At 39.0% G+C, this 22,107-nt stretch overlaps 1 protein-coding gene across 1 annotated transcript in view; it reads left to right on the forward strand.

Annotated features, from left to right (window-relative positions):
* FRAS1 (Fraser extracellular matrix complex subunit 1) overlaps nt 1-22,107 on the forward strand; it is a 268,392-nt gene that overhangs the window by 160,894 nt on the left and 85,391 nt on the right. Inside the window, 9 exon segments of the mRNA XM_023750302.1 lie at nt 499-613; nt 2,135-2,272; nt 4,400-4,432; nt 9,550-9,681; nt 10,712-10,837; nt 13,050-13,297; nt 19,257-19,405; nt 20,053-20,215; nt 21,946-22,081. Of these exon segments, the coding sequence (XP_023606070.1) occupies nt 499-613; nt 2,135-2,272; nt 4,400-4,432; nt 9,550-9,681; nt 10,712-10,837; nt 13,050-13,297; nt 19,257-19,405; nt 20,053-20,215; nt 21,946-22,081 (1,240 nt within the window).

Raw genomic sequence — 22,107 nt, forward strand, 5'->3', positions numbered from 1 at the left:
TCAAAAAACACACAAACCAAAGCAGAAAGAATCAAAGTTCCTGTCAGCAAGGCTGGGGAGGGGGGAGGGCAGGTAAGAAGGAACTTTTTACCAGATGAACCTTAGCTCGTTAAGTTGGAGGAGCAAAGATGTAGCAATCTAGCTGTGAATATTAGAATATCCAGCTGTGGTGGCTCATTTTCAAACCTGCAGCACTGGGAGCTCCACCTAGGGAAAGTGATCATATTAGGATTCCCAGAGCATGCACCGGCATAAACCTGGGGCAGAGGGCAGGGGGGAGAAGAGTCAGGGTGCAAGAGGACCTGGAGAGGACTCTATAATCCTGCGAGATTCCTAAGGCTGGGACCAGTCTGTGGTGCAAGAGACCAGCCCCTTCTGTTGAACTCTCAGAGAAAACTTTGTTATGTGTGACTCATTTGAAAGCCCAGAGTGAGTTTGTTTGTTTTAATAAGGTTTGTTTTTGCCCCTGACCATTCTTCCTTCTTAAACTTTGTTTAGGCTCGGGAAGATGACCTGACTGTGATTCAGCCTCATTCTCTCTCTTTTGTCAACTCTGAGAAGCCAAGTGGAAAGATTATATACAATGTCACGTTACCTCTGCATCCAAGTCAAGGTAAGATGTGCAGTGAATGATCTCTTAAATGATGTCTTCTAGCTGTCGATGAGTCTTAAAAGCTCTGGAGTTTTGTCCGCTTATACTTGTTGAATTTGCAGAAGTAACAATTATTGATACCCCTTGTTCCCATCCTGTGAGTTTAGAACCAATTGAGAAAGAGAGAGACATTGTGGTCAGACCTATGGAGATGAATGTGTCAACTTTGGTATCAACAGAGTTGTACTGGAGAACATAGTGTGCATATAACTTCATTCACTGGATTGAGCTCCCCCGCCTGTGCATAGGCAGAATTGGACAGACACAGGCACTGTCTGTGTGGACAGAGCCTGCCCTGGTGTGGTTAGAGGTGAGCAGACCAGAGAATGTGCTAAGGACAAGGAGCTCTGCCAGAGAGTTGAGAGGGGACTGAGCCACCCATACTCAGTCCCTTTCCCAATTGGATAAGTCTCTCCTCCTCCCATAGGGGATCATGGGAATGTGGAACTACAGTCAGAGAAGAGGTGGGCCCCTACCATCAGTCCTCAGCCTGAAGATCTCTGAACACTGGGTTTAACTAATAGGCCTATGCCCAAAGAGAGGTGGTGAAGAGGAGATCAGCTTCTATTAAGATAATTCTGCTTCCGTCTCTCAAGCTGCTCTCCCAAGACCAGTCCCTGCCCTAAATGTAAGCCTTTCAGATGATCAAATTCCCAGGGAGAAGTCAAAGCCTAAAAATTCCATTACCCTTTTGATAAAATCCAAATAAATTAAAAGTCTAAAAGTCTCCATCCACCAGTTTTACTCTGCTAAGTCATAGCTAGACTCGTTCTCCCTGTGTTGCTGGGGAGAGATGAAGTACTTTCAGACTTGCGTCCTGATGGACTGTCTCTCAGCCCTTCAGAAGTTGAACTAGTCCAACACTAAGCCTCACTCATGTCCTCCTTTGGAAGAGGTAATAGGACATGAAAGATGATCACAGTTCTGTACCTGAAAAATTTAGAAATGACAGGCAAATAGACAGCTCCTAAGCATTTATCACAAGCAAAGTGATCATTGTAAATCCAGGTCTTAGAATAGTCAAGACCCATGTTACTATTGCCAGAGATCATCACAGAGACTAAGGAGTTCCTGAAAGAAAGAGGGTAGATGGATAAAAAGCTCTCTGCAGCTCACCAGGAGACCAGTCTGTGCCATTCCCCAGTCACCTTGACCTTTGAACTTAAACTCAATTGAGAGAATCTCATAATTACGGTACAGTGTCTATGACTTCTGCAGAATTACCTGGGCTCAGCTACAGTAGGGGCAGTTTGTGTCTTTCTATTGTTTATAGTCAACGATTCCTTGTCAAGAGTCTATTTGGGTTTCAGATTTGCATTTTGTTGAATAACAGGAGAATAGTATACCAAGAACAACCTGAGAGCAGTAGTTCCTGAAGGATAAAAGGCTCTCGCCAGTGGGAAAGGCAGCTGATGTCTCTGGTGATTCGGTTAGTCATCCAGAACTACTGCTGATGCTCATGCCCAGTCTCCTTCTCCCCAGGTATCATCGAACGTAGGGACCAGCCCCACTCTCCCATCCGGTATTTCACACAGGAAGATATTAACCAGGGCAAAATCATGTACCGCCCTCCCACGGCAGCCCCCCACCTCCAGGAAATCATGGCCTTCTCCTTCGCTGGTAATGCTTTCTTTTCTGTTTTCAGGCACCTAAACCATCCTCTGTGGCTCTTCATGGCAGGCTCACCCTAACTCTTCCTGTTGTCCTCCTAGGTAGTTAGGTGATGCTGCTTTATAGCTGTTCAAATAGCTCGAGACTTGCAGGCTAATATGTACCTTGGGCTCAGTTCATCCCTTTTCTTAATTTATTCATGCATGCAGAAATACCTTCAATAAATATTTATTTTATGCCTACGATGTGGCAATCACTGAGTGAGGCCTTGAATATCTAGTGATAAGCAAAAAGAGGCATGAATCCTGTTCTTGGCGACTTTGGGGTACTAAGTGCTATACAGAGACAGGATTTGGTAAATAATCTCAGTAATGAATGTTTAATTGCAGGCTGAGATAAGAGCTCTGATAAGTGGTGGAATTAGATGTAACAACACTGACCTAGACTGGAGGCTCAGTGGAGGCTACCCAGTGTGGTATGGACCTGGGATAAATAGGGAAAAGCTAACTAGGCTAAGTGTGCATATTGGGGTTGTTTAGTTATAGAACATTCCTGAAGAAAGGACACACACCCCTTGTGCAGAGTCCCTGGCGAGGGAGCGAATGTGGTATTCTTGGGATTGAACAAAAGTCCAGTGTGTCTGGAATGTGGATGGTTGAGCAGAGCGGGATGGGTCTGGGGGGAGATGGAGGCCAGACCTTAGAGGCTCTGTACACTTATAGAGATTTGGATCTTTATCCCAACAACAAGAACCCAGTGGAGGGTTTAGGATCAAGGACGATGTCTTTTCATAAGGAACTCTTCAACTGCAGTGATATGAATGGATTTGAGGAGGAAGCCAGGGTGGATGGACATGTGGGTGAAAGGAATACAGTGAGAAGGATCCCACAGTGCTTCAGGGAAGATCCCATATAGGAGTGGAGAGTGCAGGTGACCTTTTGGGATTAAAACACGGATTTGTCAGGAGGTACCTTTTTAAAGGAAGAGAAGGCTAAGTAAAAGAATAACTGAATTTTTAAATCAAGCCAGTATGTGCCCTGCCACTACGCCAAGATAGCCTTAATCCTTACTGCCCCCCGCCCCCCTTATGTCTCCCCTTGACCCAGTAATCAGAGCTACTCCCGAGAAAGCAGGAGGTTGAGTCCCTATCCTAAATATTTTTGTGCCTCAAAATGATTCTAAAAATCTTGAAGCTATTTCTTTATGATCGTTAAGGTATGTGTATTACATAATACAACTAATATACAGTATTATTTTTATATGGTAACTTTGATAATATGGAAAAGCCTTTAATTTCTTATGATGAGTTGAACATGGATAAAATAATTTTAGAGTTCTGTTTTAAATTATGGGCAACATTTAAGTAATAATTGTCATTATTTATATAACTGTAATTGTCTGGGACATGATTAACTACTCAATTAGATTAAAAATCTCTAAGGATAGGGGTAGGCCACTTCTCTAAGGAGTATCCCTAGTATTTAGTAACTGGGTAACCAATAGCCCATGAAAATGTTCATGGTTCCCTAACCCCTACTTTGTAAGACCTACTTTACAAGAAACTCAGGATATCCTGGGATTAGAGAAAAAGAAAACATGTCAGCCATGGTTGAAGTTATTTCCATATCCATTATACTCGCCTGAGTTCCTAAAGCCTTTTTAGAGAAAGCAGAATCCTGTCCTGTATAATCTATGGGGTAAATGCCATGAGATAAATCTCTCACACTGTTACAGTGTGTAACTCATTGTCCCAGGCATCACTCAATTCTACAATGGAATTGACCCACCAGACAGCCTTGTCAGTGATATATGACATCACCCACACTCACGGATTTGTAAGGTTTTATGTACTGATAAAATGGGATCTGAATGAATGTATTATAAATCACTCTGACTGCTGTGATATAAAATTATACCACTTTGTGGTTCTTTTGGTTACTTAAAATTAGTGGTGACACTAATTTTAAATTCAACATAACATTATCTAATGGCCTGGTAGCCTTTCCTTAAACTATAATAATTTAGATGAAAACATCCTTTACTTTTCTAACCTCTGCCACATATTTTATACCTTCCCCATCTATTTCTGACCTCAAAATGTTTAGTACACTGATTTTCTCTCTTCTGTTCTTGCAGGTCTCCCAGAATCGGTGAAATTCCACTTCACAGGTGAAGATTTTAAACTCAATTTTATTAGAAAATGGGATTTTTCCTTTCCTTATTAGTCCTTTCTTTTTTTTGCTCTATTCATCATCACTTTTAACTATTTTCTAAGAGCTGCTTAAAAGTTACATGAGACAAGTTTCTTCTAAAATAATCACATGGCTAGTTAAATAGTCACACCTTCAGCTGCCTCCTGCACACTCCCCACTGGGGATGTGCCCGCAACCAAGGTACATGCCCTTGACCGGAATCGAACCCAGGACCCTTGAGTCCGCAGGCTGATGCTCTATCCACTGAGCCAAACCGGTTAGGGCTCATCATCACTTTTAACTATTTTCTAAGAACTGCTTAAAAGTTACATGAGACAAGTTTCTTCTAAAATAATCACATGGCTAGTTAAATAGTCACACCTTAACTTTGTATTCATAGGAAAAACAATCCACCAAGGATACCAAAGGTTAGTGTTGTTTGAGTCCCATTTCAACTTGTTCAAATACTATTAAAAAGAGGTAATAATGGTTAAGATGATAGACTCTGGATATAGGCTGTCTGGGGTTCAGTCTACTCTGGGAAAGTTTCTTAACCTCTCTGTGCCTAAATGCCTCATCCATCAGTGGGGAAAATAAGTCATGATTATATTTATGTAAAGTTCCCAGGACAATTATTGGCACATAATCATCTCTATGTGACCTAGTGAAAGTGGTTGTATATAATCTTAAATAGAGCCTTTCGTTGAATACCTTGTTTACCGGAGGGAGAAGTGTTATGGCCCAGAGAGTGAGTTGTGAAAGCTGTGTGTAGGAGACCTCAGCATCCCAGCTTTAGTTCACAGTCCATTAGAAGCTGAGTGCCAACAAGCAAAAACAGAGTTGGATCTGACATCTATGCTGGGCAAAACAGAGACAAGCATTCTTGTTTAGATCTAAAGTGAGGATGGTTGATTATAAATGGCATCCTTAAATAGCTGTCTAGTTAGGATTGACTATTTCATTAGAATCAACCATCCATATGTCCTGTCACAAGCCAAAGCAATGTATAGTATTGTCTTATTTCACTGGCTTGTTTCACTTAGAATAATACTCTCCAGGTCCAACCATGCAGTTGTAAAGAGTAAGATTTCCTTCTTTTTTATGGCCAAGTAGTATCCATTGTGTAAATGTACCACAGCTTTTTTAATCCACTCATCTACTGATGGACACTTGGACTGCTTCCAAATCTTGGCTACTGTAATTAATGCTGCAATGAGTATAGGGGTGCATATATTCTTTCAAATTAGTGTTTTGGGTTTCTTTGGATATACTAGTATTCCTAGAAGTGGAATCAATGGGTCATAAGGCAGTTCCATTTTTAATTTTTTGAAATAACTCCATCCTGCTTTCTACAGTGGCTGTAGCAATTTGCATTTCTACCAACAGGAAACAAGGGTTCTCTTTTCTCTACATCCTAGCCAACACTTGTTGTTTGTTGATTTATTTTTTTTAATTGATTTTTTACAGAGAGGAAGGGTGAGGGATAGAGAGTTAGAAACATCTATGAGAAACATCGATCAGCTGCCTCCTGCACACTCCCCACTGGGGATGTGCCCGCAACCCAGGTACATGCCCTTGACCGGAATCGAACCTGGGACCCTTGAGTCCACAGGCCGATGCTCTATCCACTGAGCCAAACCCGTTAGGGCTGTTTGTTGATTTATTTATGATAGCCATTTTGACAGGTGTAACATGGTATCTCATTGTGACTTTCTCTAATGATTAATGACATTGATCATCTTTTCATATGTCTATTGGCCATCTGTATGTCCTCTTTGGAGAAGTATCTATTTAGGTCTTTGCCCATTTTCTAATTGGATTATTTGTTTTTATTGGTGTTGAATTTTATAAGTTCTTTAAAAATTTTGGATGTCAACCCCTTATCAGATATATCATTAGTGAATATGTTCTCCCATTCAATGTGTTGTCTTTTCATTTAGTTGTGCAAAAACTTTTTAGTTTGATGTAGTCCCACTTGTTTTTTTGTTTGTTTGTTTCTCTTGCCTGAGAAGATATATTAGAAAAAAATATTGTTACCAAAAATGTCTTAGATTTTACTGCCTATGTTTTCTTCTAGTATTTTTATGGTTTTTGAGTCTTCCATGTAAGTCTTTAATCTATTTTGTGTATGGTGTAAGAAGGTAGCCTCGTTTATTTTTTTGCATATATTTGTCTAATTTTCCCAATACAATTTAGTGAATAGACTGTCTTTACTCCATTATATGTTTTTGCCTCCTTTGTCAAATATTAATTAGCCATAAAGGCCCTGGTTTATTTCTGGGTTCTCTATTCTGTTCCATTGAACTGTATGTATGTTTTTTATGGTTGTACCATGCTGTTTTGATTACTGTGGTTTTGTTGTATAGTTTGATATCAGATAGTGTGATTCTTCCAACTTTGTTCTTCCTTCTCAAGATTGCTGTGATATTTAGGGTCTTTTTTTTTTGGTTTCTTATAAATTTTTGAAATATTTGTTCTAGTTCTATGAAATACACCATTGGTCTCTTGATAGGAGTTGTCCTGAATCTATAGATTGTTTTGGGTTGTGTGGACATTTTAATGATGTTAATTCTTCCTATCCATTAACACAGTATATGCTTCCACTTATTTGTATCTCCTTCATTTTCTTTCTTCAGTGTTTCATAATTTTATGAGTATAGGTTTTTTACATCTTTGGTTAAATTTAGTCCTGTCTATTTTCTTTGATGCAATTGTGAATGGGATTGCTTTCTTAGTTTTTCTTTTTGATAGTTAATTGTTGTTGTATAGAAATGCAACTGATTTATTTTGCATCCTGCTACTTTACTGAATTCATTGATCAGTTCTAGTAATTCTTTGGTGGAATCTTTAGGATTCTCATAATCTGCAAATAATGACAGTTTTACTTCTTCTTTTACAGTTAGATGCCTTCTATTTCTTCTTCTTATCTGATTGCTGTGTCTAAGTTTTTCAGTACTATATTGAATAAGAGTGATGAAAGAATATATTCCTGTCTTGTTACTGATCTTATAGGAGATGCTTGTAGCTTTTGCCCATTGAGTATGGCTGTGGGTTTGTCATATATGGCCTTTATTATGTTGAGGCATGTTCCCTGTATTCCCATCTTGCTGAGAGTTTTTGTCGTAAATGGATGCTGTATTTTTTTAAAATGCCATTTCTGCATCTATTGATATGATTATGTGGATTTTATCCATCATTTTGTTTGTGTGATGTCTCATGCATAACCTTTAAGATCTATTCTCTTAACAACTTTCAAATATGCAATACGGTATTATTTACTACTAGAGGGCGAGTGCACGAAATCGTGCATGGGTGGGGTCCAGGCGGCCTGCCCAATAGGGACAATTGGGGTAGGCCGGCCAGGGGGAGGGGCCGCAGGCTGTTGGCTGGCCGCCCCACCCCCTGAACGAACTCCCAGTCAAACTCCCAGTTGAGGGGACAATTTGCATATTAGTCTTTTATTATATAGGATAGTCACCATGTTGTGCATTACATCCTCAGGGCTTATTTATCTTATAACTGGAAATTTGTACCTTTTGACCACCTTCACTCATTTCACCCACCTCCCATCCCTTACCTCTGGCAACCACTAATCTGTTCATTTTTTAGGGTCCACATATATAGTAAGTGAAATCATATGGTGTGTCTTCAAGGTCCATCGTGTTGTCTGTCACAAATGACAAGATTTCATTCTTTTTTATGGCTGAATAACATTCCATCACATATATATGATGTTTTCTTTATCCACTTATCCATTAATGGACACTTAGATTGTTTTGATGTCTTGCCAATTATAAATAATGCTGCAGTAAACACGGGGATGCAGATATCTTTTCAAGTTAATGTTTTGGTTTTTGTATTTTTTCTTTAGATAAATACCCAGAATTGGGATTGCTGAGTCATATCGTAATTCTATTTTTAATTTGTGAGGAACCTTCACACTGTTTTTCATTGTGGCTGCAACAATATATATTCTCACAAACAGTGCACAAAGGTTTTCTTTGTCTTACATCCTCACCAACACTTGTTAATTATTGTGCTTTTGATGATAGCCATTCTCACAGGTGTGAGGTAATATCTCATTGTGGTTTTGATTTGCATTTTCCTGATGATTAGTGATGTGAACACCTTCTCATGTAGCTGTTTGTCATATGTATGTCTTCTTTGGAAAAATACAGATCAGATTCCTATTGACTGTTTTTAAGTTCAGAAGAAAGTGAAGAAGGAAACCAGTTTCTTATAACCAACCCCTCTAAAAACATAGCACACATTTAAAATAATCCATAGTAAATAAAGTTAAAAAATAAATAAAAATAAAGTAATCAACAGTGCAGTTTTCTCAATTGCCACTACAAATAAACACATCAGTGAGCTGGTAGAGCAGGCAGTCCTCCTGGCTTTTCGAGAAGCGACGGTGTGTTAAGTTATGGGGAAGTAGAAATACGAATCAAGGATCAGGCAATTCTGCTTTCATTTCCCTCAGGTGATCAGTATTCACTTGGCTGTCAGGTAATCCAGGGAAATAAATCTTAAGGTCACTGTTTTGTTCACAAAGGTGTCTTCCATTTATTGTGTTGTGCATAACAGCCAGGTAAAAATGGGTCTGCTTACTTCCAAACAAATGCCATTTAAGATGTTTGTATGGACATTTTCTGTCCTGTTCAAAAGCTATTTTCTAAGGAGACATGGACATGTCCTTTCTAAAAGAGATTTCTTGAAAAAAAAAATCTTTCCCTGGAACATTGGAAGAATGAATTTAATTAAAAAAATAATCCCATAAATAAAAGCCTTTACCAACATCATATAAGGGTACAAGTTTTGTATTATTTTCTTTCCACTAACATTTATCAATATCATTTTGTTGTGAAACTTGCTTCTTAGAATAAACTTGTTGTTATGGCCCTTTACCCTTTTTGTTATCCCCTAGAAAAGGTTTTGTTAGAATAGCTCACAGTATCTTGCTTACTCACTTTTCCCATTTGTCAGCATCTCTTCAAAGTGCTATGGTAATCTAAAAAACCCTGGCTACCCATTTATGGAAATAGCTTGAAGGTGACCAGCCTACAGCAGATTTATGTGTGTGTACCTTTCCAGTTTCGGATGGAGAACACACGAGTCCGGAGATGGCCCTCACCATTCACTTACTTCACTCTGATCGGCACCCCCCAGTGTTCCAGGTCACAGCTCCACTGCTCAAGGTCAGCCCAGGAGGCAGAACTTCCATAGGTAAGAACTGGGAGCCCGAAAGAAGCATGGCTCTGAAAATGGAACCATACTTTGGCAGTGGTTCCTGTTCAAACCTCTTGATGCTCACCAAAAAGTAATGACCTCCTCTTCTAGAAGGTACTTGCTCCTCTTCTATATCCTTCCCTCTGCCCATTTCCATGAAAATAGAAACAGCACAGAGAGAAGGCAATAAACCCTTCAGAGGCCAATGCTCGGGGATGGAATACAACACAGAATTTATTGTCCAGCCTCCAGGAGACTGATTTGTGGCCATCACTAAAATATAAAGTAACAGAGAGCAGAGAGAATAGGGGGAGCCTTTTCAATGACTTCCTTCATTTCCTATTTAGAAAGTAAAGAGTAACGGGAGAAATGACAGATCACAGTAACCTTGGGAAGCTGTGAAGAGTTAGTGTTGGCCCAGTTCTTTTGTATGTGATTTATCTATTACTATACTCACTCTTTAGAAGTGTATTCTTTTGCCAAGAACATCCTAAGTGCAGATTCTTATCCAGTTTCTACATGTGGGTATTGGCCTAAAATTATCATCCAACTTATAAACAACTGTCACTTTCACCCTACTTCTCACTCCAGTGAGGACAGGAGCAACTATTGTTAAAATAACTTGGCTCTTATGTAGATTCAGAGAAAGAAGAAGGGAAGAAACAATGAAAAACAAAGTTAGTTTCTGGGAGTATTTTTTGGAAGAAAACCTACCCGAGCTAGTCAGGTAAACCTGACCTTTTTGTGGGCTTCCATACCTTCATTTGTGTGGAAATAAAAACGGTGTCTGCATTCAGAACTACCTACTTATAAGTTAACTTGTGGAAGAATCTACTTGTAATTTGGGAATTGACTGTATTATCAGTTTTCACTCCTTTGTGGTTGATTGGGGTTAAACAGTGCTTTCTTATAACTATCAGATTACCCACAACATGGCTTCCAGCCTGGCCTGTGGCTTCAGTGCACACAGAGAATACAGTTTTTAATGTACACACCTTCTCACCAGGCTTTATTCTCCTGACCGCAGGGCTGCAGGTGGTAATAAGAGACACTGAGACAGCGCCTGAAGAACTCCTCTTTGAGCTTCGGAAACCGCCCGAGCACGGCGTACTCCTTAAGGACACAGCTGAGTTCCCAGGCCCCATGGCCCCAGGTAGCTGCTCACTCTGTCATCGAGGGATTTCTGGCTCTGCAGTCAGTTTTATGTGTCTCAGACAATAAGTCAGCAATTTTGTGAAACAAACTATGAGAAGATAACTTAGAAAGGGGGGAAATTAGTGTTTAGTTCATCAGCTGAAATATTTGGGACTTCTCTGTGCCACCTCCCATGCCCAAAACTATGAAGCTGTTCCCTCAAATTGTAGGTGCAATTGGTTGATTTTTGAAACCTGGAGTAAATGCATTCAGAACAACCTCATAGGAGTTGTCAGCTGCCACTCTCCTATAGGTTGTTCATGGGCATGAATTTGTTTCCTTACTATGATATGTAAATCTTCACGGTATTTATAGCACTGCGATTCCGATAGTGTCAACTACATGTATCTTCATAAAAAAAGGGAACACATTTTTAAAATAGTATTTACGCAGTATAACAGTGTGGTGATGTGACCAGCTTTCCAAAATAATATTTACTGCACTTTCTCCAGCTATAAAAAATAACATGTATTGTTTAGAAAGTATAGAAAAGCACAAAGAATATAACTAAATCTAATTTTTAATAGTCATCCCTTAGATATTATCCCCTTGAAAGCTGTCACCTTGGGATGCTCTGTGCTTATTCTGACAATCTGTACTTTCTCAAAACCTTCATAGAATTTCTAGTTGTCGTGTAAAGATGCATTATTCTGAATATCCCTGCAGAGGCAGGGGGCATGTGTTTGACCTTGAAGGTAGATTGAATTTGTGAGAACAAGCAGTAGGCACTTGGGAGTCACAAAGGCAGATTTTTTACCAATTTACTGAACAACAACAAAAAAGGATATTAGAATAGATTCCTAGTATCCTAAGGGAACTACTTTAGGAGCATAATAGTCATAGCCCAGTTTTGTGAACATTATATTTCACCTATATTTGTGTAATTAACATAGAGATCCAAAGATGTTAGTAAAATGTTCTTTTTAATGTGTTACAATAAACTTATCAGTTTTATTACTTTTTTAAGCACACCACCACTAGCACCAGTAAATCACCGTAACACAGTGTTGAAAGAGAAGGCTTAGAAGACTAATACAGAGCATGAATAAATTCTTTAGTTTAATTACACCACACCAGTTATGAGAGTCAATAATCTATCAGGAACTGGAGTTGAATATAACATCCAAGAAGACCGGTACCCTGACTGTGCTCTGTGGAATGGTTGGGACCCAGGACACTAAGTGGCATTTCTCATAAAAAAGGGATCCTTGACCAAACAGTTTTGAGAAGCTTTAATATTGTACATTATAGATTCTAAAATTCTAATAAATCCTGCAGTTTAAAAGTCAGAGAAAGGCAAGCACCATATTGATTTCACTCATATGTGGAATTTAATGAACAAACTGAACTACCAAGCAAAATAGGGACAAACTTATGGCTAGAGGAATTTATGTGAGGGGGGTTGAGCAAAAAAGAAAGAGGAGAGATAAATTCATGGACATGGACAACAGTGTGGTGATTGCAGGGGCGGGGGAGTGGAAGAGGATAAATAGTGATGGGAAAAAATAATAAATGAATGGATAAATAGATAAAATCAGGAAAAAACGTTTTTAATTTTAAATTTTGTTTAAATCTATTTTTCCTAAACTAATATGACCTTTTCCACACAGCACATATCAAAGCTATCATGAATTAGTGCTCCAGACTGTTTCTAACTTCAAGTTCATTTTTTAATTTTTAGATATTTTTTAATTAAAAAAAATCTTATACTCTCAATGAAAACAAAGACCTCTTACAGGTTCATTAAGCATAATTTATTTTATTGTTCAAGAAATTTTCCATATCAAGATTAGGTACTAGAAGGACTGTCATAAAGAATAAAGGCTTGTCCTTTATTCTCTAGACCTGAGAGTGATGAATGGATCTTATAGAGGCAGATTTTTAATAAAACACACACAAAACAAACAGTAGTGCTTCCTCCCGTAGAATGAGCCACCTTGTCAAATAGTGAGCCTTTCACCTTGAGAAGTGTTGAAGGACAGGCTAAATTCCTTTTTCAAGGGTAGTGTAAAGGGAATTCTATATTGGGTGGGTGGCTGGACTAATTAGCCTCCATCTCCCAGTTTGTGATCCTATATGTGCTTTGAAATACTGAGATCAAAGGTGTTATATAAATGAAAAGCGTCATTCCCAGAAGTAATTGGTTCTGTAATTTGTTTTATTCTTGAAAGGTGACACTTTCACATATGAGGATATTGAGAAAAATGTGCTGCAGTATCTCCACGACGGCTCCTCTGCACGGGAGGACAGCCTGGAGATCTCGGTCACAGACGGCCTCTCGGCGATGACCGTGGACGTGAGAGTGGAGGTGTCCCTGTCAGGGGCCCCAGCGCCTCAGCTGGCTGCCGGTGCCTCTCTGAGCATGACTGTTGCTAGTGAAAGCACAGCTGTAATCACTAGATCTCACCTTGCTTACATCGTAAGTGCTTACACTGCCTTCCTCTTCTGTGCCCTCTGACTGGGCTGACTAGTGAGCAGTGCCATGACTGAGTATCTGGGGCTTCAGGCAGATGGCCATATGAAGAACTTTTTCTCAACTTTCCTATAGCTCTGCTCTTTGGAATAGTTACACTCTTTATTCCAACAGCTCTCGGTGTCTCAGGCACAGACAAGTGAATGGGCAAAGCTTGATGATCACACAATGTGTATGTGTAAGGACAGGTGCTTGTCAACAGGAAACATTACCAATGTCAGAAAAGCCCAAGTCCCCACATTTTAAGCTCCATCCATAATGTTTCAAATGAGAATGTTATGGAAAGAGCATGTCAGAAGAACTTACCTGGTCAGTGACTAATAGGTAATGATATTTCATGGCCCACTTTTCTAAGAGAAAGCCCACTCTTCACCAGCTTTGGTCTCAGGTCCAGCTCTAGACAGAGCACTGGCTCACCCCTTGGCAGTGCCCCTCTGCCAGGCCTCCTGGGCAAGGTTCCGGACTCCGCCTCCAGTCCATGCCCCGAGAGAAGCAGGGTGGTTGGGGGACAAGGGTAAGCTCAGGAACTCTAGTTTGTTTTTTTCCTCATCTGACCTTAACTTGGTAATAATTCTTGTTAATTAAAACTCATCTTCTTTCTTTGATTTTACCTCTAGTGTTAAGGAATGAGGATCATTCATTTTATTTTTCAATTATGTTGTAAACAGATATGAACTCTCAACAGATATGAACTCTCAATATAAACATAATAATGAGAAGTTTTGACAAATGTCTTGACAATAAGAATGATTATCTGAGTGGTAGTCATTCTTAGTATTGAATTTTTCCTCTACTAATCTTAAAATTCCAAGCAATGATCTGGCCTTTTTTTCTTTTTTCAATTGATCTTTTTAGAGAGAGGAAAGGGGAAAAGCGAGAGAGAGAGAGAGAGAGAGAGAGATGAGAGAGAAACATCGATTGGTTGCCCCAGCAGGGGATCAAATCAGAAAACTGGGTATGTGGCCTGACCTAGAATCGAACCTGCCACCTTATGGTGTATGAGACGCCTCCCAACCAACTGAGCCACCCGGCCATGGCAACCTTTAAAAAAAAAAAAAGTAGTTTTAAGTGATCCTTTACTGGGCTGAAGAGTCTGGCTATAAAAGCTAGTCCTAAGTAGTTGTATGAAAGATAAAGCATTGGCCTGGGAACAATTTCTTCAATTGCTTTAGCACAGATTTCCCCCCTCAGATTGTCTTTTCTGAAATGATGGGAAACTGTATTCCATCCTATTCTTCTCTTGGGTCTAGTACAGTTTCAGAACAGTTTTGATTTTGTTTTGTTTTTTAATTGACAGGTGATTTTTACCATAGGTTATGGTCTTAAATTGTATGAAACTCATGAATTCATAAAAAATGTATGAATACAGATTTAATCAATAGATCACTAAGGCTTGAAAAATGTTTGACAGACCAAAATTGCACTCCAGGAGCAGTTCCTGCCCATTAACTGCGTATTATAAGCTGCATATCAAAAATGCAAGCCCATTGGCAACTGAACGTGTATTTTCAGAAATTGATTGAATGCGAATTTACCCATTAGAGCAGAAAGACTCCTAAAGAACTGTCCTAGCCTGCCGAAAGCATAGCATATTTTAAAGACTTTGCTAAAGCATAAACTAACTTTCTCTGAGGGCTGTAGAAGAATTTTATACTTAGTATAATGGGAAAATTTTTTCTAGATAGGCATAGTTAGTAAGTTTGCAGTGAACATTCAGAAAGGTTGGAAAAGCCATATGGAATCTGATCATTAATGAAGCAGAATATAAAGGGAGAGGAGCAGGTGAGCCTATTCTTAATTAGAGTTCATTAATGGGATGTCGGGAGAGACAAAAGGCAGAAATGGGATTCTATGTGATTTGCTTATTAATGGTTCTTTTGCACCGTTTATATGCACTGCAAGTAAACAAGTAGGGGAGGGCTGCTATGGATTTTGTAGTTAGAACAGATGGGTTTTAATCTAAGCTCACCACTTACTGGCATAGTCATCCTTAGCAAGTTACTTAACTCTCTAGAGCGCAGTATTTTTCATCTGTAATATGGGGAGGGTGATATAAGATTGATCTTAAAAAGTTAATGGTGTTTATATGTACCAGCCAAAACTACAATAATTCAGCCCTGGCCAGTGTGTCTCAGTTGGTTGCCATCCCATGCGCAGAGAGGTTGCTGGTTGGATTTCCAGTCAGGGCACATGACAGGGTTTTGGGCTTGATCCCCAGTAGGGGGCGTGCAGGAGGCAGCCAAGCTGTTTCTCTCTTATCGATGTTTCTCTCCCTCTCCCTTCCACTCTCTGTAAAAAACAACAACCTAATAAAAACACATTAAAAACTACAATAATTCAAAATATGATACCATCTATAATAATATTGTATAATACATGTCTAGGGATAAATGTAACAAAAGGTGCATAATTCTAGGGATAATTAATGCTATGACTGATTATAAAGAAAATCCAAAAGAATCTCTTGACAAAGTATTAGAAATAAAAGAATTTACCAAGAAGACAGATAGAAGATCAATAAAACAATAGCATTGCTATACATAAGCAAACAATAGCCAGTAAATGTAACTAAAAATAGCTTATAATAGCATTACAAAAATCATGTCCATTGGACAAAATCTAACAAAAACCAGGCCGTTCTTCCACAGGGAAAATTTATCACTTCACTGACAGACATTTTAAAAAGCACTAAATAAATTATGTGTTTTCCATTTTCATGAATAAGAAGATTTTGTATCAAAAAGGTTATCAGTTTTCCCACAAAATGATCTTTCTATTCAGCTGAGATCCAATCAAAAGCCCAGTAGCCTTTTTATGGCTTTTGATAAGCTGATTCTTCAATATATAAGGAAGAACAAAGGGCCAAATTCTGAAAAAGAATGATAGGAGGGTAGGCATTTGCCCTATCTGATATCAGGCTTTATTATGAAACTGCACTATTTAAAGCAGTGTAGCACAGGAATATGCTGAAGAGTCCAGAAACAGACCCACACATGAGACAATATAATACGGATGCAGCAAGCTAGTTCTGTGGAAACGAGAAACTGATTAAGACATGGATCTGCAGAAAATGAGTACTCATGTGGAAAAACAAAAGAACTTGTACTCACACCCTACACGGATATTAACTCCAGACAAATCACATACTTAAGTATCATAAGCAAAATTTTATAATTCTTTTTAGGATATAGGTGAATATATTTATGATATTGGGAAAGAATTTCTTAAACTAGAAACTATAAAGATAAGATTGATAAATTTGACTATATTAAAATTAAATTTATGTTTCCTAAAACACACTATAATTATAAAAAACTGACAAGTTAAAAATTCGGAAAAGGTATTTGTAACACATATAACCAAAAATAACACAGAAAAGATAAACAATACCTGCAAGTCAAAAAGCAAAAGCAAAGCTAATCCAATAGAAAATGAACAAGAGACATTAACAGGAATTTCAGAAGATGAATCATAGGGCCAGTAAATCTCAGAAGGGATATTCACCTTCTTGTCATTAGGGAAAGCAAGTTCAGACTACATATCATTTTATACCAACTCAATTGGCAGAAATTTAAAAATCTGACAACACCAACTGTTAGAAAATTGGTCTAAGGAAGGTTTTTGACTTTGCTCATGGAAGTATAAACTGGAATGACCATTTTGGGGTGAATATATAGCTTAACCCTTTCACTCCTAGATTCCTATGCAAGAGAAACTTACACATTTATACTAAAGAATATGCACAAGAATGTTCATAGCAATATTATCTATTACAAGCCAAATGCCTATCGCCCGGATAACAGATAACTTGCAGTATATTTACTCAATGGAATATTAAAGAACACTCAAAACAGATGAATTATTTCTTAAACAAATGAACTATTGCTACACAAAACAAAATTGATGGCTCTTAACACTCCACTATTAAATAAAAAGAAAAATAAATCCCACAAAAGGAGAGTCTAACTGCCTTTCATAAATATTAAAAAACCACTAAAATATTTTGTAGTAATATATCAAACTATATTGCAAAATTCTAAGAAATAAGAAACAAGATTCAGGGTAATGGTAGACCCAATGACAGGATAGAGGAAAAACACATAGACAAATATTAATCATCAAAGTACTAGTCCTAGTGTTGAATCGACGGGAGATAATAGATTTATAAATAATAAAAAGAAAATGACAAAATGAATTAATACAGAAGGGGTAAGAAGGTCTTCAAGTAGAAAAGTTACATGAGAACAAACTCTATATTCTTATAAAATTTTTAAATGTATTTTTTTTTATTGATTTCAGAGAGGGAGAGGAGAGAGGATAGAAATGTCAATGATGAGAGAGAATCATTGATCAGCTGCCTCCTGCACGCCACCTACTGGGTATTGAACCATGACCTCCTAGTTCATACCTTGATGCTCAATCACTGAGCCATGCCTGCAGGAGTTAGAAATTTTTGCACATACAGTGTCGTGGATATCCCAAAATAGTAATTTCTTTAAATTATGACAGTATTTTCAGAAAAAAAAAATCTAGCTGACTTCACACTTTTTCAAACCCAGCAGCTGCTTGAGATTGGAAACATTATAATAAGGTGTACCAGACATGAAAAAAGTATTTCTTTGCCAAATTTGCCAGTGAGGAATTTAAAGTCAGGAGCTCTGTCCTTGTACTCCATTGCCATTCTGGAAGACAATATTTAGAACTCTCAGCTGCCTTTTTAAAATTCACTTTCAGGGAGTACTCACAGTAATTAAGAGGTAGTCTTTTGGAAGTCTGCATATTGTATTTGACACCCCATGTGGAAAAATAGAGAAACTTTTAAAGCATAAATTTAGGGAAAATTTTCTGAAGTGTTGCAGTCTCAATGAATTTGAGTTTCCTCTCTTGCTAGTGTCAAAAGATGTGAGGAAATCTGGAAAGTTCTGTGATCTTGCCTTGAGGCTCTGAACAGCCAACTTAAAAAGGCCTCTGAGGCTAGAAATGAGAACTGATTAAAACCACCAGATCACCACCTACCCGTGCTCACATTTCTGCCCAGGACCTCAGCTAACTGTACAACATAGCTGTGAACATTTGCACTTGAGAGTACACCCAGCTATGCAATATTGACCTTCACTGTTGCTATGGTAGAGTGTAAAGTGCCCCCGTGTTCACATCAAGTGCTCTGAAAGATGAGTGACTTCCAAGAAAACCTTTCAAGAAGATGTTGCCTATCTTCTAGATATTCCCAAAAATATCCTTGAAGAAAGAGGAAATTGTTCATTAAGACATTCAATTGTTGTCCATGTAGAAACACAGAAAGCCAATTTTATTTCCTGATAAGCAATAAAGAAGGAAAAAGGAAATGGTCTTTTCAGTCCTGATAGGACGAAACCCATAACATTCCCTAAATTCTATTTAACTCAAAATTTTATCATGTTGAACATTAAAGTGAGTCATTGGCGGTGCTAAGTAACTTCCATTCTCTCTGTTTTGCAGAATTTTCTTTATCATTGTATTAACGTTATAAGAGAATTTTACCTGTTTCTAAAAAGGAAATCATCCTTAGAAACTCTAGAAGAAGCCTACAACTGTGTTTTCAGAAAGAGGACTTTTATCTCTGACCCTGTTTTGTTCTTCTCTAGATGCTTGTGTGGCTCTTCTAGTAACAATAGAGTTTTATGCCCCATGCTAACGGGCATTTCCCCACTGATATCTTGAGCTACTCTTGAAAAAAGAGATTATCAAAGAGGCATTTAGGAGGAATGAGTACTGGGGTTTTCCTGCCGTTTGAAATGGTGTTGCTTTGTCACAAAGAGAAAGAGACATCCAATTAGCAGAGCAGGAATCACCCTGATCTTTAACTACTGGAGTATTTATTTCTGCAAATGTGCATTCCTGTCTTCCCTCATATTTGCCTGATTAGGATGATTCTTCCCCCGACTCCGAGATCTGGATTCAATTAAGTTCTCTGCCCATGTATGGGACTCTTTTAAGAACCTCAGGACTTGAAGTGGAAGAAATCTCAGAGGTTGCCAATTTCACGATGGGAGATATCAACAACCAGAAAATTAGGTATGTAACCACTTTGTATTACCTGACAGGATTTTTTAAAATTGTATAAAGGGCGACACCTGCAATAATGTCAACATTAAAAATTTTTAATATAAAAAAGTTAACCTTGACTTTGGATGGTGAGCACACAGTACAATATACAGATGATGTATTATAGAACTGTACACTTGAAACCCATATAATTTTATTAGCCAATGTCACCCCAATAAATTCAATACTTTTTTTTAAGATGTGGAACAAAATTTTTAAAAGTTAATAACTAAACAGTAACTCCCTTGAAAGATTATATTGCTTCTGGCCCCATTTTTTTGTTGTTGTTAATCCCCACTTTAAGATATTTTTCCATTGGTTTTTAGAGAGAGTGAAAGGGAGGGAGAGAGAGACACACACGCACACATCAATGTAAGAGAGACATATCGATTAGTTGCCTCCTGCACCTGCCCCGATCAGGGCTGGGGACCAAGCCTGCAACTGAGGTATATGTCCTTGACCAGAATCAAACCCAAGACCCTTTAGTTCATGGGCCGATGCTCTATCCACTGAGCCAAACCAGCTAGGACCTGGCCCCATTTTCAAACAAAGATGCACTCATTTACTTGGCTTCTCAGTGTAGCTCATTCGTTTGATTCTTCTTTTGGCCTCTGTAGGTACTCAGCCGTGTTTGAGACCGAGGGTCAGCTGGTTACGGATAGCTTCCATTTCTCTGTGTCTGATATGGACCACAACCGACTGGAAAATCAGATGTTTACCATCATGATCACTCCTGTCAAGAATCCACCTCCAGTCATTGCCTTTGCTGACCTTATCACGGTAAACAATTCTCAGATCAATAGACATCGAGTGCTACAGAGAGCTGGAATATGTGGGAATGTAAATGAAGGATTTCTTTCTGATAAATTGGCTGCCAACTTCTTCCCGACAGGTTTCCAGGCAATAGTATCAAGATATGCATTCTTTTCAATCATCAAAAAGTAAGAAAATAATTGTATGCAGAAAATCAAATCATTATATCGACATTATTTAGTCAACACATATTTATGTGCCAGACATAAATCCTAGCTGTGTATAGAAGAGGAGCAAAATTAAAACTGGGATATATCTTTAAGGAGTCTATAATCTAATGTTTGCAGCAACTAAAACATGGGGATATGGAAAATGTTCCCCCAAGTCACTCCTTAAATTAAGTTGATACTTATCACTGTTTATACCGTGTTAACAGTTCCATGGAGTGGGGAGGCTATGGGAGGCAGTTAGATAATAAATCCTAATCATGAAGTTACACAGACATGAGTTTAAGTGCCTGTCCTGTTTCTTATTAGCTGAGTGACCTTGGGCCAGTTATGTAATCTTTCTTAGCTTCAACTTCCCCATTTTTTAAAAAATATATTTTATTGATTTTTTACAGAGAGGAAGGGAGAGGGATAGAGAGTTAGAAACATCGATGAGAGAGATACATCGATCAGCTGCCTCCTGCACACCCGCCACTGGGGATGCACCCGCAACCAAGGTACATGCCCTTGACCGGAATCGAACCTGGGACCCTTCAGTCTGCAGGCCAATACTCTATCCACTGAGCCAAACCGGTTAGGGCTCAACTTCCCCATCTTTAAAATATGAGTAATTCTAGAAGGTTGCTTTGATGATTAATAAAATAGCATTTTTTTAAAAAAACAGTGCAGTACTGGCATGGTGTAGGAATTCCATAAAAGTTAATTCACTTTCCTCATCCTGCTCTCTGTACGTACCGTCATGCCAAAAACTCAGGAGCTTTTCTGTTTTCTATTGAGCGACTCAAAATTGATCAAACTGAGCTGTTTCTAAATGATTCTGATGTTCCACCCATTTTCCCATTTCCACACCTGGGGCAGCCATTTGGACTTTCCCCATTCCCAGAGCCAGGGTCATACCAGCAGGCTAGCAAAACACACCAGACTGGGCTTGCAGCGTGAGCACTCAAAGCAGGGCCCCAAAGGCGAAAGTTAGTGTGAGCAACTGCTTTTACTTCCACTGATTTATTGTCCTCATTGACATTAAGATAAGCACTAGCTTTGAGATATCTTGAGCCTGGCAAATATGTACTGTAAAGGGATAAACAGGACTTTTTTCTGTGTGGGAACATGTGTAGGACAGTCCCCCTGACGGTGTCCGGGGAGGACTGGATGATCACTCTCTAGCTGTGGGCTTTTGAATGTCGATATGGGAGGAAGGCAGCGTCCTGTGTGTAGGTGTGCAAGGTGGGTGATTGGAGTGGGCCAGAGCCGCTTTATAACCAGATCCATCATAGAAGGAAGCACAGCTTTGAAGGGAGACACTCGAGTCATTGTGTCTGAGTGTCGCTTTGCGAGGTGCTGAGAGATTGCCTGGCCTCAGCAGCGTGCACATTCCTCATCTCGTCTATGGAGGATCTGCCTCCTCAATGAAGTGAAATTGGTGCCAGAAGGTCACCCCAGGCGGCACTTTGCAATTCAGTTCTTTTTACCGCAGTGCAGTTGCCTGCATCCGCCCAAGGACTCTCTCTGCAATCTTTTCTTCTTTCTCAGGTTGACGAGGGAGGGAGAACTCCACTCTCATTTCACCATTTCTTTGCTGCTGAAGATCAGGACAACCTCCAGGGCGATGCCGTCATTCGACTAAGTGCTCTGCCCAAGTACGGCTGCATTGAGAACACAGGAACAGGTACCGCGGGAGCTTTGCTGTAGAAT

Source organism: Myotis lucifugus, unplaced genomic scaffold (assembly GCF_000147115.1).
Source record: "Myotis lucifugus unplaced genomic scaffold, Myoluc2.0 scaffold_12, whole genome shotgun sequence".
Taxonomy (NCBI): Eukaryota; Metazoa; Chordata; class Mammalia; order Chiroptera; family Vespertilionidae; genus Myotis; species Myotis lucifugus.